General features: G+C 44.7%; 1 protein-coding gene across 4 annotated transcripts in view; it reads left to right on the forward strand.

The window, feature by feature from the left end:
* ADIPOR2 (adiponectin receptor 2) overlaps positions 1-25222 on the forward strand; it is a 47861-nt gene extending 22639 nt beyond the window's left edge. For all 4 annotated transcript variants that reach the window (XM_040436599.1, XM_040436593.1, XM_040436577.1 and 1 more), the window contains 6 exons: positions 17966-18085; positions 18411-18582; positions 19860-20046; positions 21137-21324; positions 21546-21739; positions 24173-25222. In XM_040436599.1, coding sequence (XP_040292533.1) covers positions 17966-18085; positions 18411-18582; positions 19860-20046; positions 21137-21324; positions 21546-21739; positions 24173-24301 — 990 coding nt within the window. In that variant the 3' untranslated portion in view covers positions 24302-25222. The remainder of the gene's footprint in view (positions 1-17965; positions 18086-18410; positions 18583-19859; positions 20047-21136; positions 21325-21545; positions 21740-24172) is intronic.
* The last annotated feature ends 619 nt before the right edge of the window (positions 25223-25841 follow it).

Raw genomic sequence — 25841 nt, forward strand, 5'->3', positions numbered from 1 at the left:
ACACGACCATATCCATTTAGCAGTCCACAAACAGCAGATTCTCAAAATCTAGATACCGGCCATGTGCATTCTATATAATATTATTATTTTTTTTTCTCCACTAGAACTTCCTACTCTTGTCCGCAAAAAGGACCAGAATAGGACATGTTTTTGCAATTTGCGCAACGGCCACACGGATGTAGACAGCACATGGATGACCTTTGTCTATGCTGATCTTTTTGTTGGTTCATGAATAGAATGCTACTGCGAAAACTGGCACACTCTTCTGTTGTTCCTGAGTGTGTGTTGCAATTCGGCAGAATACAGCAGTTCTGTAGACCTTTTTTCAAGGTCAGTGGAAGGCTAAGACTGAGGCCAGTTTGGGTAGAATTGCTTTGATTGTCCTCCCCATCACATATGGATTTTCTTGGCGTCGCTCGTTTTGGTTTTGGGTGCTCCTTCCTCGGGGGTCAGGCCTCCTCCTTCCTGTGCACTTATGTATGTACAGACACTGCTGAACGAGCCAAGAACCGAATCTGCATTTTTATAACTGCCACTAAATTTCCTGTCCGGGACGCCTGCCGTGTTTTCATTACAGCGACTAGTCTGTAGAATGAGGTCTTCTCATCGTCCTTCTGCACTGAATTCACCTCTACCAGTCAGACTTGGCAGTTTTGGCCTCTGCCTCCCTCTACTCTTCACATGCGCCATCTATAGGTTTTGTGGAGCTGTGCCAAGTGTAGCTGAAGGTGTTCTGTGCCACCAGCCATTAAAGGATAACTGTCACATTTAGACCCTAATTTCAATTTTCATATATGTAGTTGCTAATAACATGATATTCCAGAATCAGTTACTATTAGACTGACTTACCCCATATTTAATAAGATTCAGCCCTTAGCAACCAGTCTGCATAAAACTGCAATCTCACTATTCAGTTAAGATGGCCGCCACTGCCCTCCCACTGAGGCTAATCCTGCCTGCCCTCACTAGCCAGTAACAATAGCCCCCCAAAAGTGTCAGTAACCAGAGCCCTCCCCCTAAAGGGTTAATCTCCTGCAGCACAAAGGGGTCCTCTTACCACATGTTGCTTTCATTTATACACTGAGCAGACGGCAGATCTCCCTTCCCTGGTCTGCGCTGCTTCAACTCTGCATTCTCCAGCTCTGCTGAGTGAGGGAGCGTCTGCCAAGTGCAGGGACAGGGAGAAGTGCACACAACCCAGGCACTGTTATCAGCTGCTGGGGAGGACCTGGCTTTAATCATTTACTTACAGTCCCTGGCTGTCAGTAATGTGACCTTGCACGCAGCCTGCTTCTGCGTCCTCCGTCCAACAGATAGATGGACCATGCCTAGAAACCCTATTTTAAGCACAGGTAAAAATAGGTAGTACAGGGAAGAAAATGTGGAATTAAGGGGTAATTGAATACACAGTGAAAAGTTGAAATAGGGCCATCAAGGAGATATTAATCACCACAATCCAATACTCCAAAAAAAAATAAAAAAATACGACAGTTATACTTTAATCACTGCAATATGAAAAGATCTGCTTGCTGTGACTGAATGGAAAGCTCTTCTAGGCTGAAGGTAGCAGGCGGCAGCAGCACAATTCTCTCTCTCTCTCTCTCCCTCCTGGAGATGGCAGACTACAGTTGGATGCTTGGCCTGCTGTTCCATCAGGTCAGGGGAACGGGACCCCCTGTTCTCGGGATTGATGGGGGTTCCAGTGAACCACTGTCGATCAGTTAGTTCTCACCTCTCCTCTAGTTTCTGTGAAGCAGATCTCCGTGTAAAGACGGATCCGCTGCCTGGAAACAATGATTCCCTGAGGAAGAGGAGTGATGGCTCTAGCAATGACTTGTCCACGTACAGAGGGAATGATTGCAGCATGTAGATGCAGCTCTCACTTCCTCTGACAAACGGGACCATTAGGGTTTATGGTCCCTGATAATATTAAAGGATGTTTTATTGCGGGATTGTCAGCCTTCTTTTGTAGCTTCATTAAGAACGCTATTCTGATTACACTTAAGTCTTGTGTGGGATTCTCATCGACCTTATTAACAGCCTAGAAGTTAATGATTAGTGGTACGGTAGCTAGGTAACTGGCCGGCTCGGACGGCGCTCCCAGGTCACCTGATATTGTACCTTTTTTACTGAATAGCAGGAGCACATGATATGACAGCATGAGGCTACAGTTGCCAGGATAGGATTCCAGCGGCCTCCTGAGGAGGACTTAGTGGTGTCAAGTGTTGAAGATCCTGTTCCCTGTTATGTAACATATTTAGAGAAATGCAGACAATTTTCAGGTTGGGTGTAAAAAGCAACCCAGTGACCTATATGTATGTGTGGACTTTGACTGTTCATTAACCCCCTGCAATGACCTTGCCTTTTCGATATCTTTAGTAACCATATCTGTTAATGAGTATGGGTGAGGAGTTTAACACTTAAACAGCCCAGCCAATTGTAGAGGCATCAGTAACTCAGGTGATACTATAATACTGCCTCCTATATACAAGAATATACCTACTATAATACTGCCTCCTATGTACAAGAATATAACTACTATAATACTGCCTCCTATGTACAAGAATATACCTACTATAATACTGCCTCCTATGTACAAGAATATAACTACTATAATACTGCTTCCTATGTACAAGAATATAACTACTATAATACTGCCTCCTGTGTACAAGAATATAAGTACTATAACACTGCATCCTCTGTACAAGAATATAACTACTATAATACTGCCCCTATGTACAAGAATATAACTACTATAGAGGGGCGGAGCCGAGCCACGCTGCTGAATGGCCGCACGAGCTTGAGCTCCTCCAGCAGACCGGCTCATTTACCCTAATTAAGCACATAAATTCGCCTTATTATGGGGAAACCTGGCAAAGACAAAGTTAGAGGAAGTTCAGAGACGACTCCGCGACACACTAAACAGCCAGAGATGGAGAAATACCTCCGGAAAACACCGAGGCTTGTGGCTCAGAAAGGCCCTAACATGGCGGAATCTGCCGCTCAAGACTCCGATATAGGAGACCTCTCCGACGCATGCAGCGGCTCCGATGTCTCAGATAGGAGACCCAGAGATCCCCCTATTTCGGAGAGGACTCTTCGGCGTGTACTGGAATCTGCTCTCTCGCCTATCAAACAAGATCTATCCGATATAAAAGATGACCTGAGACATCTGGGTCAAAGAGTAGTGGCATTAGAAACAGCACAAGACTCGATGATGGCGTATGAAGAAAAAGCATCGGAGGTGCTGGCTACTCACAAGACCTTACTAAATGAGGCTTTTTTAAAACTTGAAGATCAAGAAAACCGCAGTCGCAGGCGGAATATCCGCATACGCGGCCTACCGGAATCGATCGCGGCTGAGGCCCTACCGACAGTGGCGCGCGAAATCTTCTCCATGTTGCTGGAGCCTGATAGAGCAGCAGGAATAGTGGTAGAACGGATACACAGGGCGCTGCGCCCCAGGCCTAAGCCACAGGAACCTCCACGAGATGTCATCTGCGGCCTGTTAAGTTATGTGGACACTGCGGCCCTCCTGAAGAAACAGAGAGAGATGGAGGTACTGGAGTATGAAGGCACACCATTTCAGATGTACCAAGATTTGGCGCCATCCACCCTGGCGAAGCGACGCTTGCTGAAACCCCTCCTGGACGCCATGAGGAAAACGTCCACGCCATTTCGGTGGCTATACCCATTTGGGCTCGCTGTCTCCAGAAACGGTAAACTGCTTACCATACGTTCTCCTGCGGATCTCGCTTCAGTCTGGAGCTCACTAGGTGTCCCTCCTGTGGATATCCCCTCATGGCTGCCGGCAGATCAAGATGGCCCCCTACCTGTTCCACCTCGTGTCTCGGCCTGGCAGAAGGTCTCATCAGGCAAGCCAGAGCGCCCGGGAAAAGGCAAGATGGAGAGAGCTCCCACCTGATTTATGGGACTTATGTTATTTTCAGCTAAGTATGTAAACTCCTGATACCGCTACCCTATATAAGCTGGAGTTAGATGTTTTTCAACCCTCAGCTTATAGTTTAGCTAAAGACAGACCTAGCTTCTTTTCCTGTTTGTTTTGAGCTGGTATGATCTTTACATGCTCACTATTTGAACTTGGCGTCACATAGAAGTGCATCGCTTCTTTATCCTGTACTGGACGCTGTCTCTGAACTGAGAATTTAGTTCCTCACCCGAAGGGTAATGACCGGTTGATTATTGGAGCTGGTTGTATTTGTTCCTCCTTTTGTTATTGGTCTTATTGTTGTAGACCATAGAGGTGTTTTACTTGCCCCCTCACCAGCCCAATCCTGTCTTGGATGGTGATAGGTGAAGCACCCACTTTTCAGATGAATAACATGTCTGAACTGGGTTACTACCGGTTTAACATGTCAAATGTTACTCCCCTTATTTTACTTTGTATGTTTCCTTCTCCCTCTTTCCTCATTTTCCCCATCCTGCTCATATATACTATATGCTCTCTAGCATTCTCACGGGTACTTCAGGCCGCCTCTCCCCTGAGTATACATTAAGATGTCTTCAATTGTAGTTGCTTCACTAAATGCGCATGGGCTGAACGAGCCATGCAAAAGGTCTCAAATCATTTCTCTTCTCCTGAGGGATAAAGTCTCAGTGGCCTTCTTACAGGAGACTCATTTTAGAACGGGCAAAATTCCCAAACTTCCTCCTAAAAAATTTATCCAGTGGTTTCATAGTACACATGATTCAACTAGTAGAGGGGTTAGTATAGCTGTACATAAATGCCTCCCCTTTAAACACTCAGCTATATCAACAGACCCAGAGGGCAGGTACATCTTTGTAAGGGGCTTATTGGGTGAGTCCCCAGTGACCTTTGCTAACTTGTATGCTCCCAATAAAGGCCAAGTACCATGGCTCGTTCAGACCCTTGCTGCATTATCCTCCTTCTCAGAGGGCTTATTAGTATTAGGGGGTGACTTCAATGTTGCTCTGGAGCCAGCGGTGGACACCTCGGCGGGCAAACCCTCTATATCCTACAGGCTCTTGAAAAGAGTAAAAATTTCCTTGAGGAAACTTAAAGTATTAGATGTCTGGCGGGCCTTGAACCCCAATGGCCGTGATTACACCTTTTATTCACATGCTAAATTATCTTTCCACAGATTGGATTATATTTTCCTGTCTGGTTTGCATATACGTAATGTCTCTGGAGCCCGGATAGGTAATATAACGTTATCTGACCATGCCCCTGTCATTGTTAACTTTTCCCTGTCTGAACCACAGAGAAAGGAGCGCTTGTGGCGTCTCAATGACACCCTGATTCTAGATCCTAGACATGCAGATAAACTCAGGGCCTCAATATCTGAATTTTTTTGAGATCAATGATACCCCAGAGTCGCCTCCTTCTCCTTCTATACTATGGGAATCCCACAAGGTGGTCCTAAGGGGGGACCTTATAGCTTTAGGAGCTTTTGTGAAAAAACAAAGGACATTAGCTCTGGACGCCTTACTGGCGACCATAACCCGTCTAGAATCTTCCCACAAAGAATCTCGGGCTATAAGTACCCTAGCAGAACTAACTGAAGCCAGAACAAAACTAAAAAATCTATTGAATGTCACCTCAGCAAAGTTGATACTTCGTGCCCGATTTAAGGCCTATGCACATGGGGATAGAGGAAACAGACTGATGTCGGCAATTGCCAAGAAGCAGTTTTCTGACTCCTTTGTTTCCTCTATTAAAGACTCTAAGGGCAAAATACATAAGTCAACCCCAGATGTTGCTAAGGCATTTTGCGCCTTCTATGAAGCCCTATATAATTTACCACCCCCTAATGGGACTACCCCGGGAGATCTAAGCGAGGCTACTGATAAATTCTTACAGTCTCTAGATCTTCCCTCTGTATCCCCATCAAAAATCTCCCTCCTGACTAAGCCTATTTCTGATTCAGAGGTGCGCAAGGTCCTTATGTCTATCCCATCGGGTAAAAGCCCCGGCCCTGATGGATTTTCCATTGCATACTATAAATCCTTTCAGGATGTGTTAATCCCACGTTTCAGGAACTTGTGCAACTACCTTCTGACAGGGGGGTCTCTTGCTCCTCATTCCTTAATGGCGCACATCACTGTCCTCCATAAGGAAAACAAGGATCCAACATGCTGCAGTAACTATAGGCCTATATCTTTACTCAATAATGATGTGAAGTGGTGGGCAAAGATTCTGGCTACCAGGCTTCAGGATGTTCTCCCTGACATTGTACATGAGGAACAAGTGGGCTTTGTCCATGGCAGACAGGGGTCTGAGAATACGGTGCGACTTCTACATCTTGTGAATTGGGCCAAGAGATCCTCTAAGCCTCTGGTCCTGGTGAGCACAGATGCGGAAAAAGCCTTCGACAGGGTCAGCTGGCTCTTTATGTCGCGGACCCTGTCGAAGTTTGGCCTCCCAGACCAGTTTATTAGTGCTGTCAACACCCTTTACTCGGCCCCCTCTGCCATGGTCAAGGTCAATGGAGCTTTGTCCCCACCATTTCGCATCACCAATGGAACAAGACAGGGGTGCCCCCTCTCCCCGGCTTTATTTGTGCTGGTCATGGAAACCCTTTTGTGTAAAATTAGATCGGACCCTGTTATTAAAGGCCTCCAGATTGGTCAACAAACACATGTTACTGCAGCATTCGCGGATGACCTTTTAGTCATGACCTCCAACCCTGCAGAGGCCTTGCCCAAGTTGTTGAATACTTTTGAGGTCTTTGGATTTGTATCCAATTTCAAAATAAATTATGGGAAATCTATGGCACTTAACATCTCTTGCCCTCAAACTGTAATTAATAATCTAAAACGCTCCACCCCATTCGCCTGGGCCTCCAGAGACATTACATTCTTGGGAACACATGTTTCGGCCAATATTCAGGACCTAGCCTCCCTTAACTTCGCTCCACTCCTGCAAGAGGTTCGCACTCACTTACAGAATTTGAAACTCCCTTTTGTTTCTTGGATAGGGAGAAAAAACTATCTGAAAACGTTTATTCTCCCCAAATTTCTTTACTTGCTGCAAGCCATCCCCATATGGCTGCCAAACTCTTACTTTTCAGAGGTCCGCCGAGTGTTCACACGCTTCCTCTGGAATGTCAAGTCACCACGCATTGCCTATTCTGTCCTTACAAGAGATAAGAAATTTGGAGGCTTTGGGATGCCTGATGTAAAGTTATATTATACTGCTGTCCAGTTGTGTAGGTGTATAGCTGTCATGACCAGTAAATCTAATTCCCTTTGCTCACGGCTTGAATCTATACTACTCACCAACCAGGATCTGCTCACTCTATGGGGTATTAGACCCTTTTCAGCCAATCATTACGCCTCATCCCCGGTTTGGAAAGGAATGCTAGTAGAATGGTCTAAAATGGTTAAAGGGTTTCTATCACTTCGTTTCACCTATTGAGCTTTCAGACACTAGCGATCCGCTAGTGTCTGCTTTATCTAACCATCCTAATATAAGAGCTTATTGTCCTGCCGTTTAGCTAAAAAAATAACTTATATAGATATGCAAATGAGCCTCTAGGTGCTATGGGGGCGTGATTAGCACCTAGAGGCTCCGTCTACCTTAACAAACTGCCGCCGCCCAGCGCGTCCCTCCAGCCCGCCCATCTCCTCCGGAATGCGATGCTCCTCGTATTCGGCGCATGCGCAGTGAATGTCTGATCGCTTCCCTGCTCAGACATCTCCACTGCGCCTGCGCCGATGACGTCATAGTGCTCCGAGGAACAGGCGCAGTGGAGATGTCTGAGCAGGGAAGCGATCAGACATTCACTGCGCATGCGCCGAATACGAGGAGCATCGCATTCCGGAGGAGATGGGCGGGCTGGAGGGACGCGCTGGGCGGCGGCAGTTTGTTAAGGTAGACGGAGCCTCTAGGTGCTAATCACGCCCCCATAGCACCTAGAGGCTCATTTGCATATCTATATAAGTTATTTTTTTAGCTAAACGGCAGGACAATAAGCTCTTATATTAGGATGGTTAGATAAAGCAGACACTAGCGGATCGCTAGTGTCTGAAAGCTCAATAGGTGAAACGAAGTGATAGAAACCCTTTAAGTCCCAACAGTTTGGCTTTCCTAATCTCTGTATGCCTCTTAAATTGTTGCAGAGCTATATCCATCCTTCTGTGTCAAACCCCTCTGGAATTTGGTCTAGGCTCGCTGGCTTATCTATGCGGGATGTCCTTCTTCCAGATGGTAGCTTGCATTGGGATTTAATTATGGACCGCCCTGAAATTAAGACTGCTCCATTCTTCCACCTGGCGGATTTTAGGAGAGATACTAAGTTATGCGTTGGAACTTTTGCTAGTAATAACTCCCCCTCCTGGCTTGAGAAGAAAATCCTGGCTCCTAGGCCCCCTCTTAGGCCATTATCCCAGATGTATAAGGAAATGCTTTCCTCCTTGCCACCAGTGCTGGGGTACTTGACTTCATGGGAGCGAGAGCTTTCTATGACCCTGACGGAACCGGAGAGGGCCTTTGTGTTAGCTCATTCTCACGGCTTTAGTCGTTGCGTAAGAGTTCAGGAGAATTCTTTTAAGCTGCTAAGTAGATGGTATAAAACTCCTGAATTCTTGCACAAACTTAATCCTGAGGTACCTGAGATGTGCTGGAGGTGTGGCATAGAAACTGGTTCATTATCACACATCTGGTGGCTCTGTCATAAGATCCAACCGTTCTGGAAATTGATAGAATCAATGATCAATAGCATCTGCAAAACTAAAGTCGTTTTGGATGCTAAACTTATCTTACTATGGTGCCCTAATACCACGCTAACTCCCGCTAAAAACAACCTCCCTACAATGCTGATCACAGCAGCTAGATTACTGGTTCCCTTTCTGTGGAAGACAGACTCCCCCCCCCAAATCATAGTATGTGGACGGATAAGGTAGACCAAATTTACCGCTTTGAGGAATTGCCGCACTGGGAGACAAACTCTCGCCACTGTTTCCTGAAGTTATGGTCCCCGTGGAAATCACACAGGAATTTCACATGATAGAGCAGGAACCCTCCCCTTCTTGTCCCCCTACCCCTCCCTTTTCCCTTCCTTTTCTTTTCTTTTTTGTCCCTTGTGATGTATATCTCTGATGATGATGATAACAGTTGGTACTGTTTACACATGACATGTATGCCGAATAACTATGGTGACTTTTAATGTTATTGTACTGATGTCCTGTGTGGGCGTGTGGCCTTATCTTCTTACCTCAATAAAAAGAAATATGGTTAAGAATATAACTACTATAATACTGCCTCCTATGTACAAGAATATAACTACTATAATACTGCCTCCTGTGTACAAGAATATAACTACTGTAATACTGCCTCCTGTGTACAAGAATATAACTACTATAATTATGCCTTCTATGTACAGGAATATAGCTATCATAATACTGTGTTTCTATGGACAGCCATAGTTTGCATAACACTTAGAATATGGGTACTTTTCTATCTGCCTGGGTCGTTTCCTTGATGAAACTGTGTCGTCTCTGGTTCTTGGCTCTCTCTTTCCTCCTACGGTCTTCTTTGGGATGGTGTTGCTGTGCACTGGTTGATCTGATGTTGTGGTGGTTCAGTAGGTCTCTTCTATGATCTTGCACCATCTCCAATGTCCAGTGCATGGTCCGTTTTGACAAGTATTTCTCAGTTCTGGGCTCCAGGCATGGTGGGGATATTGCCTGGTGGCAGTGACATCACACTGGTCTGCAGTGATGAGGCGCCTCTGGGATTTCTTATCACGATTAGTTTTCCATGAAGATGTCGCTTTGCTCCTGGCTAATTGGGCACTTGGGGAAGTTGCTGGGTGATCCTTCAGCAGAGTCGTGAGGATACTTCTCCGTAAGACTACTTTCACGCTAGCATTTTTGCTGGATCCTGCAGGGTTCAACAAAAACGCTTCCATTACTGATAATACAACCATCTGCATCCGTTATGAACGGATCCGGTTATATTATCTTTAACATAGCCAAGACGGATCTGTCATGAACTCCATTAAAAGTCAATGGGGGACCGATTTTTTTTTTTTGTTTTCTATTGTCAAGAGAAAATGATCCGTCCCCATTGTCTTGAATTGGGGGTCATGCTGTCTTGCTCCACATCCCAGGACGGAAAGCAAACTACAATATATTGCGGTTTGCTCTCCAGTCTGGGAACGCAACTAAACAGAACGGAATGCATTTTGGAGCATTCTGTTCTGTTCAGTTCAGTTTTGTCCCCATTGACAATTAATCAGGACAAAACTGAAGCGTTTATTTTTTTCCAATTATTGAGCCCCTGTGACTGATCTCAATACCGGAAAACCAAAACACTAGTGTGAAAGTAGCCTAAAACATGTTTGGCCTCGATTCGGATCCATCACATACTGATTTGCAGGATGGTGTGGCATGGTGAGAGTTGTAGTTCTGCACACAGGTTAGGGAACTCTGGGCTGGTCTACCTCTTTCATGCCCTGACCAAGCATGTGCAGTTCTGCCAGTCAGGGACCACCCGTATGATGTCTTATTATAGTGGGGTTCCCTGCACACTAGTTGCTAGAAGGCCTGTGGTAACACTGAGCACAGGGACCGGAAGTGCTGTTATGGCTAATCGGCCCCACAAGAAGGCCTGTTACCCCAATGGGAAGAGCAGGGGGGGTATAGGTGGTAGGTAGATTACCTACTGGGGCTGTTATATAGTTTTTCTTATGGTCTCCTTAAAGTATTTCAACCTCCAGACTATACTGGTCATGACTGGGATCTCCTCCTGGCTGTTACCAGTGAGTGTGCCGCTGCTGGATATATTGGCATGTACGTGGTGTGTAGTCCTCTGTCTCGGTGCCCTCTCCCCAGGACGTGTGTGTGTGTGTGTATATATGTATATGTGTGTGTGTGTGTGTGTGTATGTATGTATATATATATATATATATATATATATATATATCTCTCTCATTGCTGTTCCCCACGGATATGGCTGTGTATAGATGCTGTAATGTCTCCGCTGTATGTGTGACTGAGTCATTCCTGTAATGTCCCCATGTGTGCCATTGCTGTTCCGATATACAGTATATGGCTGTGTAATAAAAAAAATAAAAATAATATATATATATATATATATATATATTCCCCTGCACATGACTGTCAATGCTGTAATATCCCCTATATATATCACTGCATCATTCTTGTAATGTCCTTTTATACGCAAAGCAGTGACACACGTGTGTGTGTGTGTGTGTTTCGTCTATTTCATTTAATGTTTGTGTGTCGTTAAGATATCAACAGTATCCCCTTAACAGTGACCTCTACAGCCCCATGCCCCCTTAACAACAGTGAACTCCACAGTCCCTCACCCCCTAACACTGACCCTCCACAGTGCCCCACCTCCTTACAATGGGACCTCCACAGCAGCCGGCCCCTTTAACAAGGAGTTTCACAGCACCCTCCTCTCTTGACATTGACCTCCTCATGGGCACGCCCTCTGAACAGTGACCTATACAGCACCCCACCCCTTAACACTGACCTCCATAGGGGACCATCCCTTTATCTGTGACCTCCACTGTTCCCTGCCACCTTAACAGAGACCTCCACAGCACCCGTCCCTTTAACAGTGACCGCCACAGCAGGTGCCCCTTTAATAGTGGCCCCTGTCCCCTTAAGTGACCTCCACAGTGCCCTGCCTCTTTAAGGCTAGGGCTACATGACTAATGTGTTGCGCTACATTTTGTCGTACCAGCCACGCAACAATTTTTTTTTCTTTCTTATAGGCCATGGTGTCGCACTGTGACACGCTGCAAGTGCGACACGACAGTTGCAAAAAATCCATCTAAGATGGATTGCATGTAGCAGTGTAGTTGTGCCCTACATGTCGTGCGACTTATTGTAGTCGTGTAGCCCTAGCCTAAAGCTGACCTACAGCAGTGAAGAAAAATGGCTGGGTTGCTATGGAAACCTGCAGTAAAACTGTGTGTATGTGGAGACTAAGGGCCTGCGAGCTTCTATTGGCTGATAAGGGACATGTGACTGTGGTTATGGCAGTTGGGATATGAAGAGAGAGACTTGCAGGCTTGTATTGGCTAATGTAGGTAATTTTTTGGGAACCTCTCAGGAACGGTACGTCCTAGAGAGCTGAAACCCGGTCTATAAACCTTCCCGGACACCTGATGTACCTGTGTGCCAAATTTGGTAGCGCATAAAAAAACAGACAAACTCCTTTTTATATATGAGATAATCATTGCTTCACATATCAAGGACATTACAGTGGTAATACACAGCCGTATACTGTATTGGGTACAGCAGTGGCACACATATACACAGGGGACATTGGAGGAATTGGGTGTGTAAATAAATATATATATATATATATATATATATACACACACACACACATTCTGTGTGACCTTGCTGTAATATCTTCTCTGTAGATATAGATATTGGTGTGATTGCTGCATTCAGTGCATTCCTCCGAGTACAGTCATCGGGACGACCTTTGTGCACAGTAACCTCTGTGTACATGGAGTGATCGTAACACCCATCCACCACCACAACACAGGAGGCTCCCTCCCTGGTCATGTGGTTGTCTCGGCCTCCATCTCCTCTCCGTGACTTCATTGCAGCAATATAGGATGACGAAACCACAGGAGTTACACTGACCGGATACCAACACCAGGGTTATTCCCTTTACTAATTGACCTGAGAGATTTGTGGCAAACGACCTGCAGCTGTGTGTGTGTTTTTTTTTTTTTTTGTTTTTTTTTTTTTTTTTTGTAGCTCCGGTGAAGTCGGCTCCTTTTTACATTCCCCGGTAGCAGTGCTGGGACCTGTAGTTCACCAGGAGAAAATATAGACTTTTTTTAGAAGCTGAATACAGGAACCAGTCTCATAGATGTAACAAGCAGCACCCCTTCCCCCTAAAGGACACATGGATAGACACCCACATCTTTTTACTTGAGAAACCTATGTTGTTATGTTATGCCACGTCGGTAGAGCTTGACACCGGGGCTGTCTCTTCGGTTTTCTTAAGTCTTTTATGCAGAGTGTCTTGACGGTCACCTTTCTCCTCTATTTCTATTTAACACCGTTGTAGTTAAAGGGCTATTCCAGGTAGAAGAAGTTCCCCCAATAGGGGGATATCTATTACATCAGTACATCATTCTTTCCCCCCCCCCCCCCCCCCCTGATCATGAGAACAAGGGCAGGGGACCGCGTCAGTGAAAGCATGTGCCCTGCCACTTCATTGATTCTCTGTAGGACCGCAGGCGGTAGCCAAGTGCAAGTGCTCGGCTATTTCTGGTGGTCCTATAGAGATCTAATAGTTCCTGGTCCTGTGGAACGAGGATAACGTAATCTAGCCTGAATACCCCCTGAAGCAGTAGGGTGGCACTTCTAACGACCCATGACCCCAGACCTTGATTCCTTACTTCCTGCCTTTCATCCTTGTCATGTGCTTTCTACATAATCCACCACCTGATAATACTGAAGACCCTGTCTCCGGTCAAGTCCATTTTATAGGCTTTTCTTAGCCTGTCCACAGCTGTGTAGTAAGACGCAGAAGCCCCTCCTGCCGAAATATCTGTTGGGCGGTCATGTGATCACAGCCGAGGTCGCAGAATCGGCGGTGTGATGGAAGGATAGGTAATTCTGAAACATCCATTAAGTAACAATAATCTTTATATAGCGCCAACACATATATTCCAAAGCGCTTTACATTTCAGCTTGTAAGGAGTTTTGCCGTATTTGATAAATCCCCAGCGTCAAGAGACCAAACCCTCATTATATCTGATCCATTGTACAGTCCTCGTCAGCCGTAATTCTGCAATTCTCAGGATTATTCCTGTTTTTTTTTTTACCGCTTCTCATAATACAGAAATGCTGAAGACAGCAGAGAATGGAAGTGGAGCCGCATGACTGTCTGCAGATTACAGGTGGTATAGTTACAGTACGGCGGGAGATATAGGGGTAGAGATGGAGCCTGCCTGCGGGTAGTAACGCCAGCTGGCGACATCTGGCGGGTGGGACAGTGCAGTGACTCCTCTAATATCGCTGCGGCATACCTTCTTCTCTTAGTTCTCCAATGAGATGTCTGTATGGCGGGCATCCTCTTCGGGTGCCTACACATGATGCAGATTATGTTTATTTCCACGTAGATTTTTATGTATAATACAGTACCGGCAAAGTGTATGAGATTGGACAAATCTGTACATTATGATCTTTTTCTTCCGTGCGGAAATTGACCTGCTGTGCGGATTTTAAGATCCAATGGGGTTGTTTCCATAAACGAAAAAATCTGCACCAAAAACACATATAAATGATGCGGATTTATCTGTGTCCCATGTGCAGGTACCCTAATTGTAGCCAACTTGTGGTTTTGGAGGCCCCTGTGTAAAAAGATGGATGTCCCATGTCTTGCACCCAGTGCTTGGCTGACCCTGGATTCAGCATGGCATCCGTACAAGGTGTAATGGGAACATCATCCTGCTGGAAGGGGCGATGTCATGTATTGTCGCTGAATAATATCAAATGACTTATAATGATCGCTGTGCTATAACATTACGTTTTATGCAGTAACTGCAGCTCAGGCATGGATCCCGTAGTGTCCAAGGAACAGGGCAAGGATTGCACCTGACACCAACCTGAAACGTAACCGATTGCAGAGTGTGGCAGTCGCTGCGCTCCTCGCCTGGTGCCGCTCAGGATCAGGTGTTGACACTAGATCTCATGACATTAAATATCTACAAGTCGCACACCAAAATCGGGTTAGGTGTTGCCTGTATGTGACGTTTTATAGGAGGTCCTGAAACACTGTTTCCTGTGTACTGTACTGATGGCTTTATTCTTGTACATATGAACAGTATTATTTTAGTTATATACTTGTACAAAGGAGGCCGTATTATAATAGTTGTTTTCTTTTACATGGGACACAGTAACTACTCTTTTATACTGCCCCCTATGTATAAGAATATAACTACTATAATATTCTTGTACATAGGAGGCAGTATAACTACTATACTATAATACTGCTCCCTGTGTACAGGAATATAACTACTATAATACGGCCTCCTATGTACAAGAATATACTATAATACCGCTTTCTATGTAAAAGAATAGAACTACTTTAATACTGCAAAAATATAGTCTCAGCCAGCTCCGAAACAGGGGTCTGCGGCACAGAAGTGTGACACTCCAACACATTCAATTGATGAAAAAAGTTTATTCCAGGCTAACAAAAAACTTGCAATCATTTTATTCTTGAGGCAGTATTATAGTAGTTATTTTCTTGTACATAGGAGGCAGTATTATAGTAGTTATATTCTTGTACATAGGAGGCAGTATTATTGTAGTTACAGTTTTGTATATAGAAGGCAGAATTATAGCAGTTATATTATTTTTCATAGGAGCAGTGTTGTAGTAGTTATATTCTTCTACATAGGAAGCAGTATTATATTAGTAATATTCTTGTACATAGCAGGCAGTATTATAGTAGGTATATTCTTGTACATAGGAGGCAGTGTTATAGTAGTTTATATTCTTCTACATAGCAGGCAGTATTATAGTATATTCTTGTACACAGGAGGCAGTATTATAGTAGTTACATCCTTGTACATAGCAGGCAGTATTATAGTAGTATTCTTCTGCATAGGAGGCAGTATTATAGTAGTTATATTCTTGTACATAGGAGGCAGTATTATAGTAGTTACATCCTTGTACATAGCAGGCAGTATTATAGTAGTTATATTCTTCTGCATAGGAGGCAGTATTATAGTAGTTATATTCTTCTACATAGCAGGCAGTATTATAGTATATTCTTGTACACAGGAGGCAGTATTATAGTAGTTACATCCTTTTACATAGCAGGCAGTATTATAGTAGTTATATTCTTGTACATAGGAGGCAGTATTATAGTAGTTATATTCTTGTACATAGGAGGCAGTATTATAGTAGTTATATACTGGTACGTAGGAGGAAGTATTATAGTAGTTATATTCTTGTACATAGGAGGCAGTATTATAGTAGTTACATCCTTGTACATAGCAGGCAGTATTATAGTAGTTACATCCTTGTACACAGGAGGCAGTATTATAGTAGTTATATTCTTCTGCATAGGAGGCAGTATTATAGTAGTTATATTCTTCTACATAGCAGGCAGTATAGTATATTCTTGTACACAGGAGGCAGTATTATAGTAGTTATATTCTTGTACACAGGAGGCAGTATTATAGTAGTTATATTCTTGTACACAGGATGCAGTGTTATAGTAGTTATATTCTTGTACATAGGGACAGTATTATAGTAGTTATATTCTTGTACATAGGAGGCAGTATTATAGTAGTTATAGTCTTCTACATAGCAGGCAGTATTATAGTATATTCTTGTACACAGGAGGCAGTATTATAGTAGTTATATTCTTGTGCACAGGATGCAGTATTATAGTAGTTATATTCTTCTGCATAGGAGGCAGTATAATGTGTTATTTGATAACATTCACAATCCACCCCTGCTCTCTTGCAAACTGTATAGTTCTAAATTTCTTGCTGACTTGTAATCTTATAATTGTACAGCAGGGTATATATTTTCCTATATATGATGCCGCTGGGTTTTTCTGATATTACTGCTGCTTGGTGTGTGTGTGGTGTTTTTTTATTTATATAGACAAGGCAGTTTTCTCCTCAGACAGGGGAATCGTCAATTATCTCCTCTCACTGCATTAAGCCCACTTCCAGACGAAGTAAAATTGATTGCAGTACTGTATCCCTTGTGAAATCAATATCTCCGCCTACGATTCATGTACATGTAGATAGAGATTTTTGGGCTTCTTATGACAGGGCAGGTTCAGAGCTCACAGATTGTGGCGATGCCTGTTCCACGTAATGTTCTGTCCCCAGAGCTCGGTCTGATTCGTACTTCCTTAGATACTAATGCAGTTCTTAGAGGTGTGAGTACATGTCCCTCTGGATGCAAGGATGGGGAGGGGGTGTCCTTCAGCGTAGGTAACTGATAGGGTTATCTGTTTGTCCTTCAGTCTGACAAAACCTCCCTCAATAAATGATTTTTATTCCTGGACTAATTGTGTTCTTAAAGACATGAGTACCCCCCTCCCCATATTCCAGCAGTTATTAGTCAGTTATTGGAGCAATTCCTTGAGGAGCCAGTATTGTTGGATTCTTTCTTTTGTCGACCTGTAAGGGCTCATGCACACGAACGTGGTTTGGTTCTGCATCTGAGCCACAATTTTTGCGGCTCTAATGAGGAACCATTCACTTCAATGGGGCCGCAAAATTTGCGGACAGCACTCAGTGTGCGGTCTGCAGTCCGTTGCTCTGTTCCGTGGGGCCGCAAAAAAAGATAGAACACATCCTATTCTTGTCCGTTTTGCGGACAAAAATAGCCATTTCTATTATGGGTGGCCCATTCCGTTCCGCATCGGTGTTTTGCGGATTCGCAATTTGCGGACCCCAAAACATGGCACGGTCGTGTGCATGAGCCCTAAAGGTCAGGTGACTATATGGCAAGTGTTGAATACCTTTTTTGAGTCGCTTTGGCGTCCTGTAACCCTAGGTTAGTGACCTCCCATGATGATTTGGAAATAGTTAATTTCAGGGCTTGTTAGGATTAGAAATGCATAGTTTTAATTCTAGCAATGGTTCATGGTCCAGAACATATTGCAGCTCAGCCCTACTCAGTCAGGCTGCAATACCACACACAACCTATGGGCTGAAGTGGAGCTGTTTCTGGAAGAAAGTAGCTGTGGATTGCTGAAATTTAGAGCCCTGTCGTCTGTTTGCTTTAGAAATGTAAGCTTTTTTGGTACCTGTTATCACCCGTTACAGACATTACATGTCCAGTCTTGAGAACCTCCAAAGATCTCCACATCCATTTCATTATTCATGTACTTTGCCTTTTAGTTGGGCAAAGGTCTCATGCATTGATCATGCACTGCCCCCTTAATTAAAGGAAAAATGGAAGCGTTGATCCCTTGTGTTGCATGATTATTTTTATTTTGCAGACACCGGAGGACAGTGATGGAGTAGAAGAACCGGCCCAGGAAGATGAAGGCTTTATGGGAATGGCTCCTCTTCTTCAGGCTCATCATGCTATGGAGCGGGTGGAGGAATTTGTCTGCAAGGTAAGACACCACAGCAGTATCCCTCGTCATGTTATGCCCGGCAGGACAGTCATCCTAGGTTGGCTCTTCTAGTGCAAGTTTCCTTATTGTAGACCCCCTTCCTTCTTCTCCCAGGTCACCATTGCAGCTCACATAGGATGTGTCCTCCAGCTTTCCTCAAATCATAAATGATCTATATTGTTATTTAGCAGTCCTGCATGCACCAGAAGATGAGCATTGCTGTAGTTCTCTCCCAGTGCATGCTATCATGGGAGAAGGTTGAAGGATTAGTGATGTTACTGCTCAATGTTGGTATCTACTAGCTTCCTTTTCCTCCATGTTGTAGGTATGGGAAGGGCGGTGGCGTGTCATTCCTCATGACGTGCTTCCTGATTGGCTGAAAGATAATGATTACCTCCTGCATGGGCATCGCCCACCAATGCCTTCTTTCAGGGCCTGCTTCAAAAGTATCTTCAGAATACACACAGAGACTGGCAACATCTGGACCCACTTATTAGGTAAAAATCCTATTCACTTGAATGGCAGGTTATAGGGGCAGTGGAGGAAGATGATGGGCAGCTTTGGTTTTCACCTCATGTGTCCAGAGTATGATATTCTAAGCACACGATGGAGATCAGGCTTCATTGCAGAATACACCGCACGGAGGACCCCACATGAACCCTAAAGGAGTTCTCTGCTTTGGACAATCCCTACTTGTTAGAAGGGTACCTTGACAATAGGATACAAAATGCAGCACACCACGTTCTTGTATCCCGCACAGTCCAGTAACAAAAGGACTCTATGGTGAACAGAAGGAGCCGTCTCATTGAATGAATGATGTTCACCACTGCGGTTGCGAACGGAAGGCAGCGCTTGTACGAGGACTTCTCTTCAAATAGCTGATCCATGGGGGTGGTGGGAGTCTGACTCCCACCAATCTGATATTGATGACCTATCCTCAGGATAGGTCATCAATATAAATAAAGCAGACAACCCCTTTAAGGCTAAAATTGGTTATGTCACTAAGGGGTTATAAATGCAATTGTGTCCCTAAGTTGTGTGCCAACAATATTTACTTCAGACATGCATTAGAAAAATCTACAATAAGAAAAGGTCATTTTTGGGAGGGTTTTTTCCAATTTTAATGTGACTGTTAGGAGGTAAAAATATTTTCAAAGTGTTTTTGCTCCCGTTCTTTCCTGTATTATGCCGACAGTACATTGATTTTTGGGTGAGCACTGTCTAATGGGTAGTTTGTCCTGTGGTGGCACTGCAAGGAAATAAAAAACACTTAGGCTAGGTTCACATTGCGTTTTTCCCTTACTTTTTTAGGTATATAATAAAACCTGTGCGTTAAACGGATGCCTCAAGCTGCCATACAGTGCCATCCGTTCACCATAGAGTCCTTTTTGTTACTGGACTGTGCGGGATACAAGAACGTGGTGTGCTGCATTTTGTATCTTATTGTCAATGTACCCTTCTAAAAAGTAGGAATTGTCCAAAGCAGAGAACTCCTTTAGGGTTCATGTGGGGTCCTCCGTGCGGTGTATTCTGCAATGAAGCCTAATCTCCATCGTGTGCTTAGAATATCATAATCTGGACATAGGAGGTGAAAATAACCTGCCGTTCAGCTCAGCCTATTGCTGGAGGACATACTTTGTCCATGCTAGTGAGTTTAGCCAGGTATGAATCCAGATAAGCTGGTCATAGGCAGTAGATTAGTTTGGGAGGCTGATGCACAAGTATCTGCACCACAGAGGTCCACACTGACCTTGTCCCATTTTTCTCATTGCAGGCTGTGTTTTCTTCATTTGCCTTGGCATCTTCTACATGTTCCGGCCCAACATGGCATTTGTTGCCCCAGTGCAGGAGAAGGTGGTTTTCGGCCTCTTCTTCCTGGGTGCCATCCTCTGCCTGTCCTTCTCATGGCTCTTTCACACCGTGTATTGTCATTCAGAGGGAGTGTCTCGTGTCTTCTCCAAGTAAGTAATCAGTAATTTGTTATCTGGTAAAGAGGCCAAAGACAATCCCTGTAAATAATACTGACACACCCTTAAAGGGTTTCTGTCATGAGAAATAACGTTATGTAGCTGACTGACATTAGCGATGGCTAATGTCAGCAGTACATAACAGTATGCTTTATAACTCCCTGCCTGCCGCCATTCTCTTAAAATAAAGACTTTTAAAATATGCTAATGAGCGTTGCTTCAGCACCTAGAGGCTCGGTCTACACACCCTTTGGCACGCCCAGGTCCAGTTGATTGTCTTTCGAGTTCTCCTCGTGTAAATCCCGCGCCTGCGCCTTCCCGTTTAGTGTTCGGCGCAGTGAGTGAAGGACGTGCTCCTGCTGCCGGCTTCCTTCCTTCGGTGCAGGAGCAGTGAGATAGCCGGCAGCAGGAGCGTGTCCTTCACTCAATGCGCCTGTGCCGAATACTAAACGGGACGGCGCAGGATTTACTGGACGATGACGAGAACTCTAAAGTCAATCAACTGGACCTGGGCATGCCAAAGGTTGAGTAGACCGAGCCTCTAGGTGCTGAAGCAATGCCCTAATAGCACCTAGAGGCTCATTATCATATTTTAAAAGTCTTTACTTTAAGAGAACGGTGGCAGGCAGTGAGTTATAACACTGGGTTCAGACCTGAGCGTATTTGATATGCGCGTTTAACACGTGTTTTTGTCGCGCGTTTTTGTCCATAGTCAACGCGCGTATTACGCGCGTTTGTGTGATTGACAGCAGTGTCCTATGGCCGCAAACGCTCGACAAAACGCCCCAAAGAAGCTCAAAAACTAGTCTATGCATCGGGCGTTTTTCAGCGCGTTCGAACGCACTGTAAAACGCGAAAATGTGAACCAGTCCCATAGGGAAGCATTGGTTTGCATCGGTTATGCGTTTTACAGCGCGTTCGAACGCGCTGTAAAACGTGCAAGTGTGAACTTGGGGTAAAGCATACTGTTATGTACTGCTGACATTAGCCCATAGCTAATGTCAGTCAGCTACATAACGTTATTTCCCATGACCGAAACCCTTTAAGGGGGCAGCCATTTTTTACCTTTCCTCTGATTTTGAAGGTTGGACTATTCTGGCATCGCCCTTCTTATAATGGGAAGCTTTGTTCCCTGGCTCTACTACTCCTTCTACTGCAACCCACAGCCTTGTTTCATCTACTTAATCATCGTCTGCGTCTTGGGCATTGCCGCCATCGTTGTCTCCCAGTGGGATCTCTTTGCCACCCCTCAGTACCGTGGAGTTAGAGCTGGTAAGTGAGAGCATACCTTCTGGCTTGTTTGTCATGGACCAAAAGCAGGAATTATAAAAAGCACATCATGTATTGGACTCTTAAAATCCTGGCTACTGTGTTAGGCAATGACTGTTGCCAGTCGTAAGCACTGAAATCCCTAAAGCCCATCTTTATCTATGTTCATAGTGTTTATCTTGCACGTCATATGGCTTCTTCCTTCTGTTCCCCATTTCCTATAGGTGTATTTGTAGGACTGGGTCTCAGTGGAATTATCCCCACCCTACACTTCATCATCTCAGAAGGGTTCCTGAAAGCTGCCACCATGGGGCAGATAGGCTGGCTTCTTCTCATGGCCACCCTGTACATCACAGGTGCTGCTCTATATGCCGCTCGCATCCCTGAACGATTCTTCCCCGGAAAGTGTGACATCTGGGTAAGTAGCGCAGGGCGGCAGTCATTGCGGGCAGTACAGTGTCGGATGAGGGACTGATACTACAATATTAAAATGGGGTGGGGGGGGCGGCAGTTATAAGCTGTGATTTGGATAATGTGGCTATAGTCTCTGTTGCGGGTTGGGCTATGATTGAATGATTTGTGGAAGGACTGCAGCCACACAGTCATAGGAAACTTTAGAACTAGATACAAGTGAAGGGGGAAATAGATTGTAAAATTTTAAGGCTATGTAAACCTTCACAAATTATTATTATTATTATTATTATTTTTTGTTTGTCGCAAGAAAACTAAAATAACTTTGCAATAGGATTAAAAATGTCCTGTGTATACAGCACCTATGCGTACAAGCGTCTCCATGGTAACAGACAATCCATGTAGCGTAATCCTCCAGTCTCATACTTTTCATCCATTTGTCCCCTACTTTATGGCAGCTATAGAGGAGTCAGGAACACAGGACTGTATTCCACCTGTCACCAAGGCTTATGTGTCATCCCCAGTTACAGGAGAAATCGTCAATCTAAAAAACTTAAGTTAAATGTCCCCCAAAGATCTCGTATGTGCAGTAAGCTCTGGGGGACCACAAGGAACCACAGTGCAAAATGCCGACTCCAGTGCTCAACCAGTTGAAGAAAGTCGAAGCTTTATTGATTATAAAACCATAACTTGTTTCGGGGACGCAGCCCCTTCAGTTGGGAAATGTACTGTCTGTAGAAATGTACATTTCCCATCTGAAGAAGGGGCTGTGTTATGGTTTTATAATCCATAAAGCTTGGACTTTCTTCAACAGTTTTTTTTGTTAATGATATACCAAAACAGAAAAAAAGTAATGGCTTTCAAAACGCAAAACCGATTGCGTCAGGAAGTAAATAACACAGTCTTGAACTGGTTAAGGCTACTTTCACACTTGCATTCAGAGCGGATCCGTCTGGGGTCTGCCCAGATGGATCCGCTCATATAAGGCTACTTTCACACCTGCGTTCGGGTGTCCGCTCGTGAGCTCCGTTTGAAGGGGCTCACGAGCGGTCCTGAACGCAGCCGTCCGGCTCTAATGCATTCTCAGTGGAGGCGGATCCACTGAGAATGCATCCGCCTGCCAGCGCTCAGCCTCCGCTCCGCTCAGTGAGCGGACACCTGAACGCTGCTTGCAGCGTTCGAGTGTCCACCTGGCCGTGCGGAGGCGAGCGGATCCGTCCAGACTTATAATGGAAGTCAACGGGGACAGATCCGCTTGAAGATGACACCATATGGCTCAATCTTCAAGCGGATCCGTTCCCCATTGACTTTCAATGTAAAGTCTGAACGGATCCGCTCAGGCTACTTTCAGACTTAGAAAATTTTCTAAGTTATAATGCAGACGGATCCGTTCTGAACGGATGCAAACGTCTGCATTATAGGAGCGGATCCGTCTGATGAAACATCAGACTGATCCGCTCCGAACGCTAGTGTGAAAGTAGCCTAATGCAGACTTGGGATCCGTTCAGAACGGATCCGTCTGCATTATATTGTAGAAAAAATTCTAAGTGTGAAAGTAGCTTCAGACGGATCCGTCCAGTCTTTACATTGTAAGTCAATGGGGGACGGATCTGTTTGAAAATTGAGCCATATAGTGTGAAATTCAAACGGATCCGTCCCCATTGACTTCCATTATAAGTCTGGACGGATCCATTTGCCTCTGCACGGCCAGGCGGACACCCGAACGCTGCAAGCAGCGTTCAGGTGTCCGCTTGCTGAGCGGAGCGGAGGCTGAACGCTGCCAGACTGATGCATTCTGAGCGGATCCGCATCCACTCAGAATGCATTAGTAGCTGGACGGATGCGTTCGGGGCCGCTTGTGAGACTCTTCAAATGGAGCTCACAAGCGGAACCCCGACGCTAGTGTGAAAGTAGCCTAATTAACACCTGTTGCAAAGTTACTTAATTTTTAACAGAATTAAACGGGTTCTACAGGTTGTTTTAGGACCCCCGCCGATCAGCTGTTTGAGAAGACAGCAGCGCCGCGGCCTTCTCACTGTTTACCACAGGCCCAGTAACGTCACGACTTGTATCAACTGGCCTGGGAGCGGCTAAGCTCCTTTCAAGTGAACAGAACTTAGCCCCGCCCAGGCCAGTTGATACTAGTTGTGATGTCACAGCCTGCGGTAAACTGTGAGAAGGCTGCGGCGCTGCTGGAGCGCCGCTGCCTTCTCAAACAGCTGATCAGCGCGGGGGTCCTCGCTGTCAGACCCCCGCCAATCAGATGCTGATGATCTATCCAGAGGATAGATCATCAGTTAAAACAAACTGCAGAACCCCTTTAAGAAAATGTATTTGTGAAGGTTTATGTAACCTTTGCGAAAACAATGGTTGAATGTAGAGATTTAGGATGACCAGAAACTGCCTGTAGCAGTGCAGTGATTTCCCTTCTTTCTCTTAGTTCCATTCTCACCAGCTGTTCCATATTTTCGTTGTGGCCGGAGCATTCGTCCATTTCCACGGAGTCTCCAACCTGCAGGAATTCCGCTTCACAGTGGGCGGTGGCTGCGCAGCCCAGGAGGTGCTGTGAGGATCTCGCCACCATGGAGGGAGCGCAGCACAAGATCTCAACTGATGCACAAGATGGTCGGGAGGATAGAACCTCCCTTAACCACCATGTGAGGGACAGAGGAGAGACAGCAGCAGACATACAAGTCCCAGAAAGACTGTGGAACCTAACAATCTTACCTCAAATACCAAGTGTATGACTATGTCTAATTTATTCCTGGGGAGGGGGTCACATATCTTTACCCTTTCCATTCTGGGGGGAGGGGATTTATGGTCTCTCCTGCACTGACTTTGGTTTAAATTCGACTTGCTGCTTGAGCTTCCCAGAAGCAGGAGACTCCATACCTCTGGGCAGGGCTATCCTGCGGTATAACATCTATTACCTTTTTTTTTTTTTTTTTTTAAATTGTTCTCTGGAATAGGGTCTTACAATATTTTTTCCTGTAACGCCTGGTAAAAATCACAGTTCTTATTTTTCTCCCACAGTGACTGAAAATGTTGATTTGTTATAAAGATCCAAGGAGCAGTCAGTGAGAATTTAATGTAAATAATTAGAAAGAGAACTTTCTAATTTTCTGTTTAAAAACAAAAAAAAAATAATAAAAAATAAAACCTAGACATTTTTGAAAATTAGAAGAGATGACGTAAAAAAATTTACAGTAAAAGAAAAAATTCTATTGTGTATAAAAATAATTTGTACCATTCACTGTTCTGGGCGGGTTTGCACATGGGTGGAGCAGGGTGGGTGTTTTTTTTTTTTTTTTTTGCTTTGCAGATGCCATGACTGAGATAAGCACATCCTGTTGTCAAGGTGGGTAGGAGGTCATTCAAACACTGAGCACTAGAACTGTTGCCCCCTATTGCTTGGGGGCTTTATATGAAACTTTGTCATGGATTTGTGGAGCTCCTGCATGAACATTTACATACAGAACCTAAAAAAAAAAAAAAAAAAAAAAAAGAATCCAGCTGAAGAAAAGGAGCTTCACTCTGGGTATGTTTACAGTCCTCACTCAACTCTTCCGCCTTTTTTTAAATTTTTTTTTTTAGGGTGTGAGGGCCGTGCCCTGCCATTGATCAGTAATAGACCTCCAATGGGCCAAGCTAGAGGCTGCCTATTGCCCTACGAGGAGCCAGTGAGTAATCTTATGTAGGAAGAAATAGAATTGTAGGAAGCAGGGAGCGCAAAAAAAGTTTTGTTTTCCTCTTGGGCATCATGGTCGGGCAAGTAATTTAGATTTCATGTTCCACTCTGGATTGCATTAAGAATTTATGTAAGATGATCTCAGGGCTATGGTGGGAGTTATCCAGGTGTAAGGTCCCTACATGATAACTGCGTATCAGGGACACAGATATTTACAGACTCTTGACTTTTGATTGTCAAGGAGGAAGGTGCAGACCAGATCCTAGTCCCAGAAGAACATTGAAGATCCAGCTTCTCTTCCCTATCCATGTGGATCATGTAGTAGATGGGGTTTTTTTTGTTTTTTTTTGGTTTCCATGAACATGCATGGCTCTCTACAGGGACCCCTGACGAGCGGGATCTGTGTTTTAATATGGCGCTT

Source organism: Bufo bufo, chromosome 1 (genome assembly GCF_905171765.1).
Source record: "Bufo bufo chromosome 1, aBufBuf1.1, whole genome shotgun sequence".
NCBI lineage: Eukaryota > Metazoa > Chordata > Amphibia > Anura > Bufonidae > Bufo > Bufo bufo.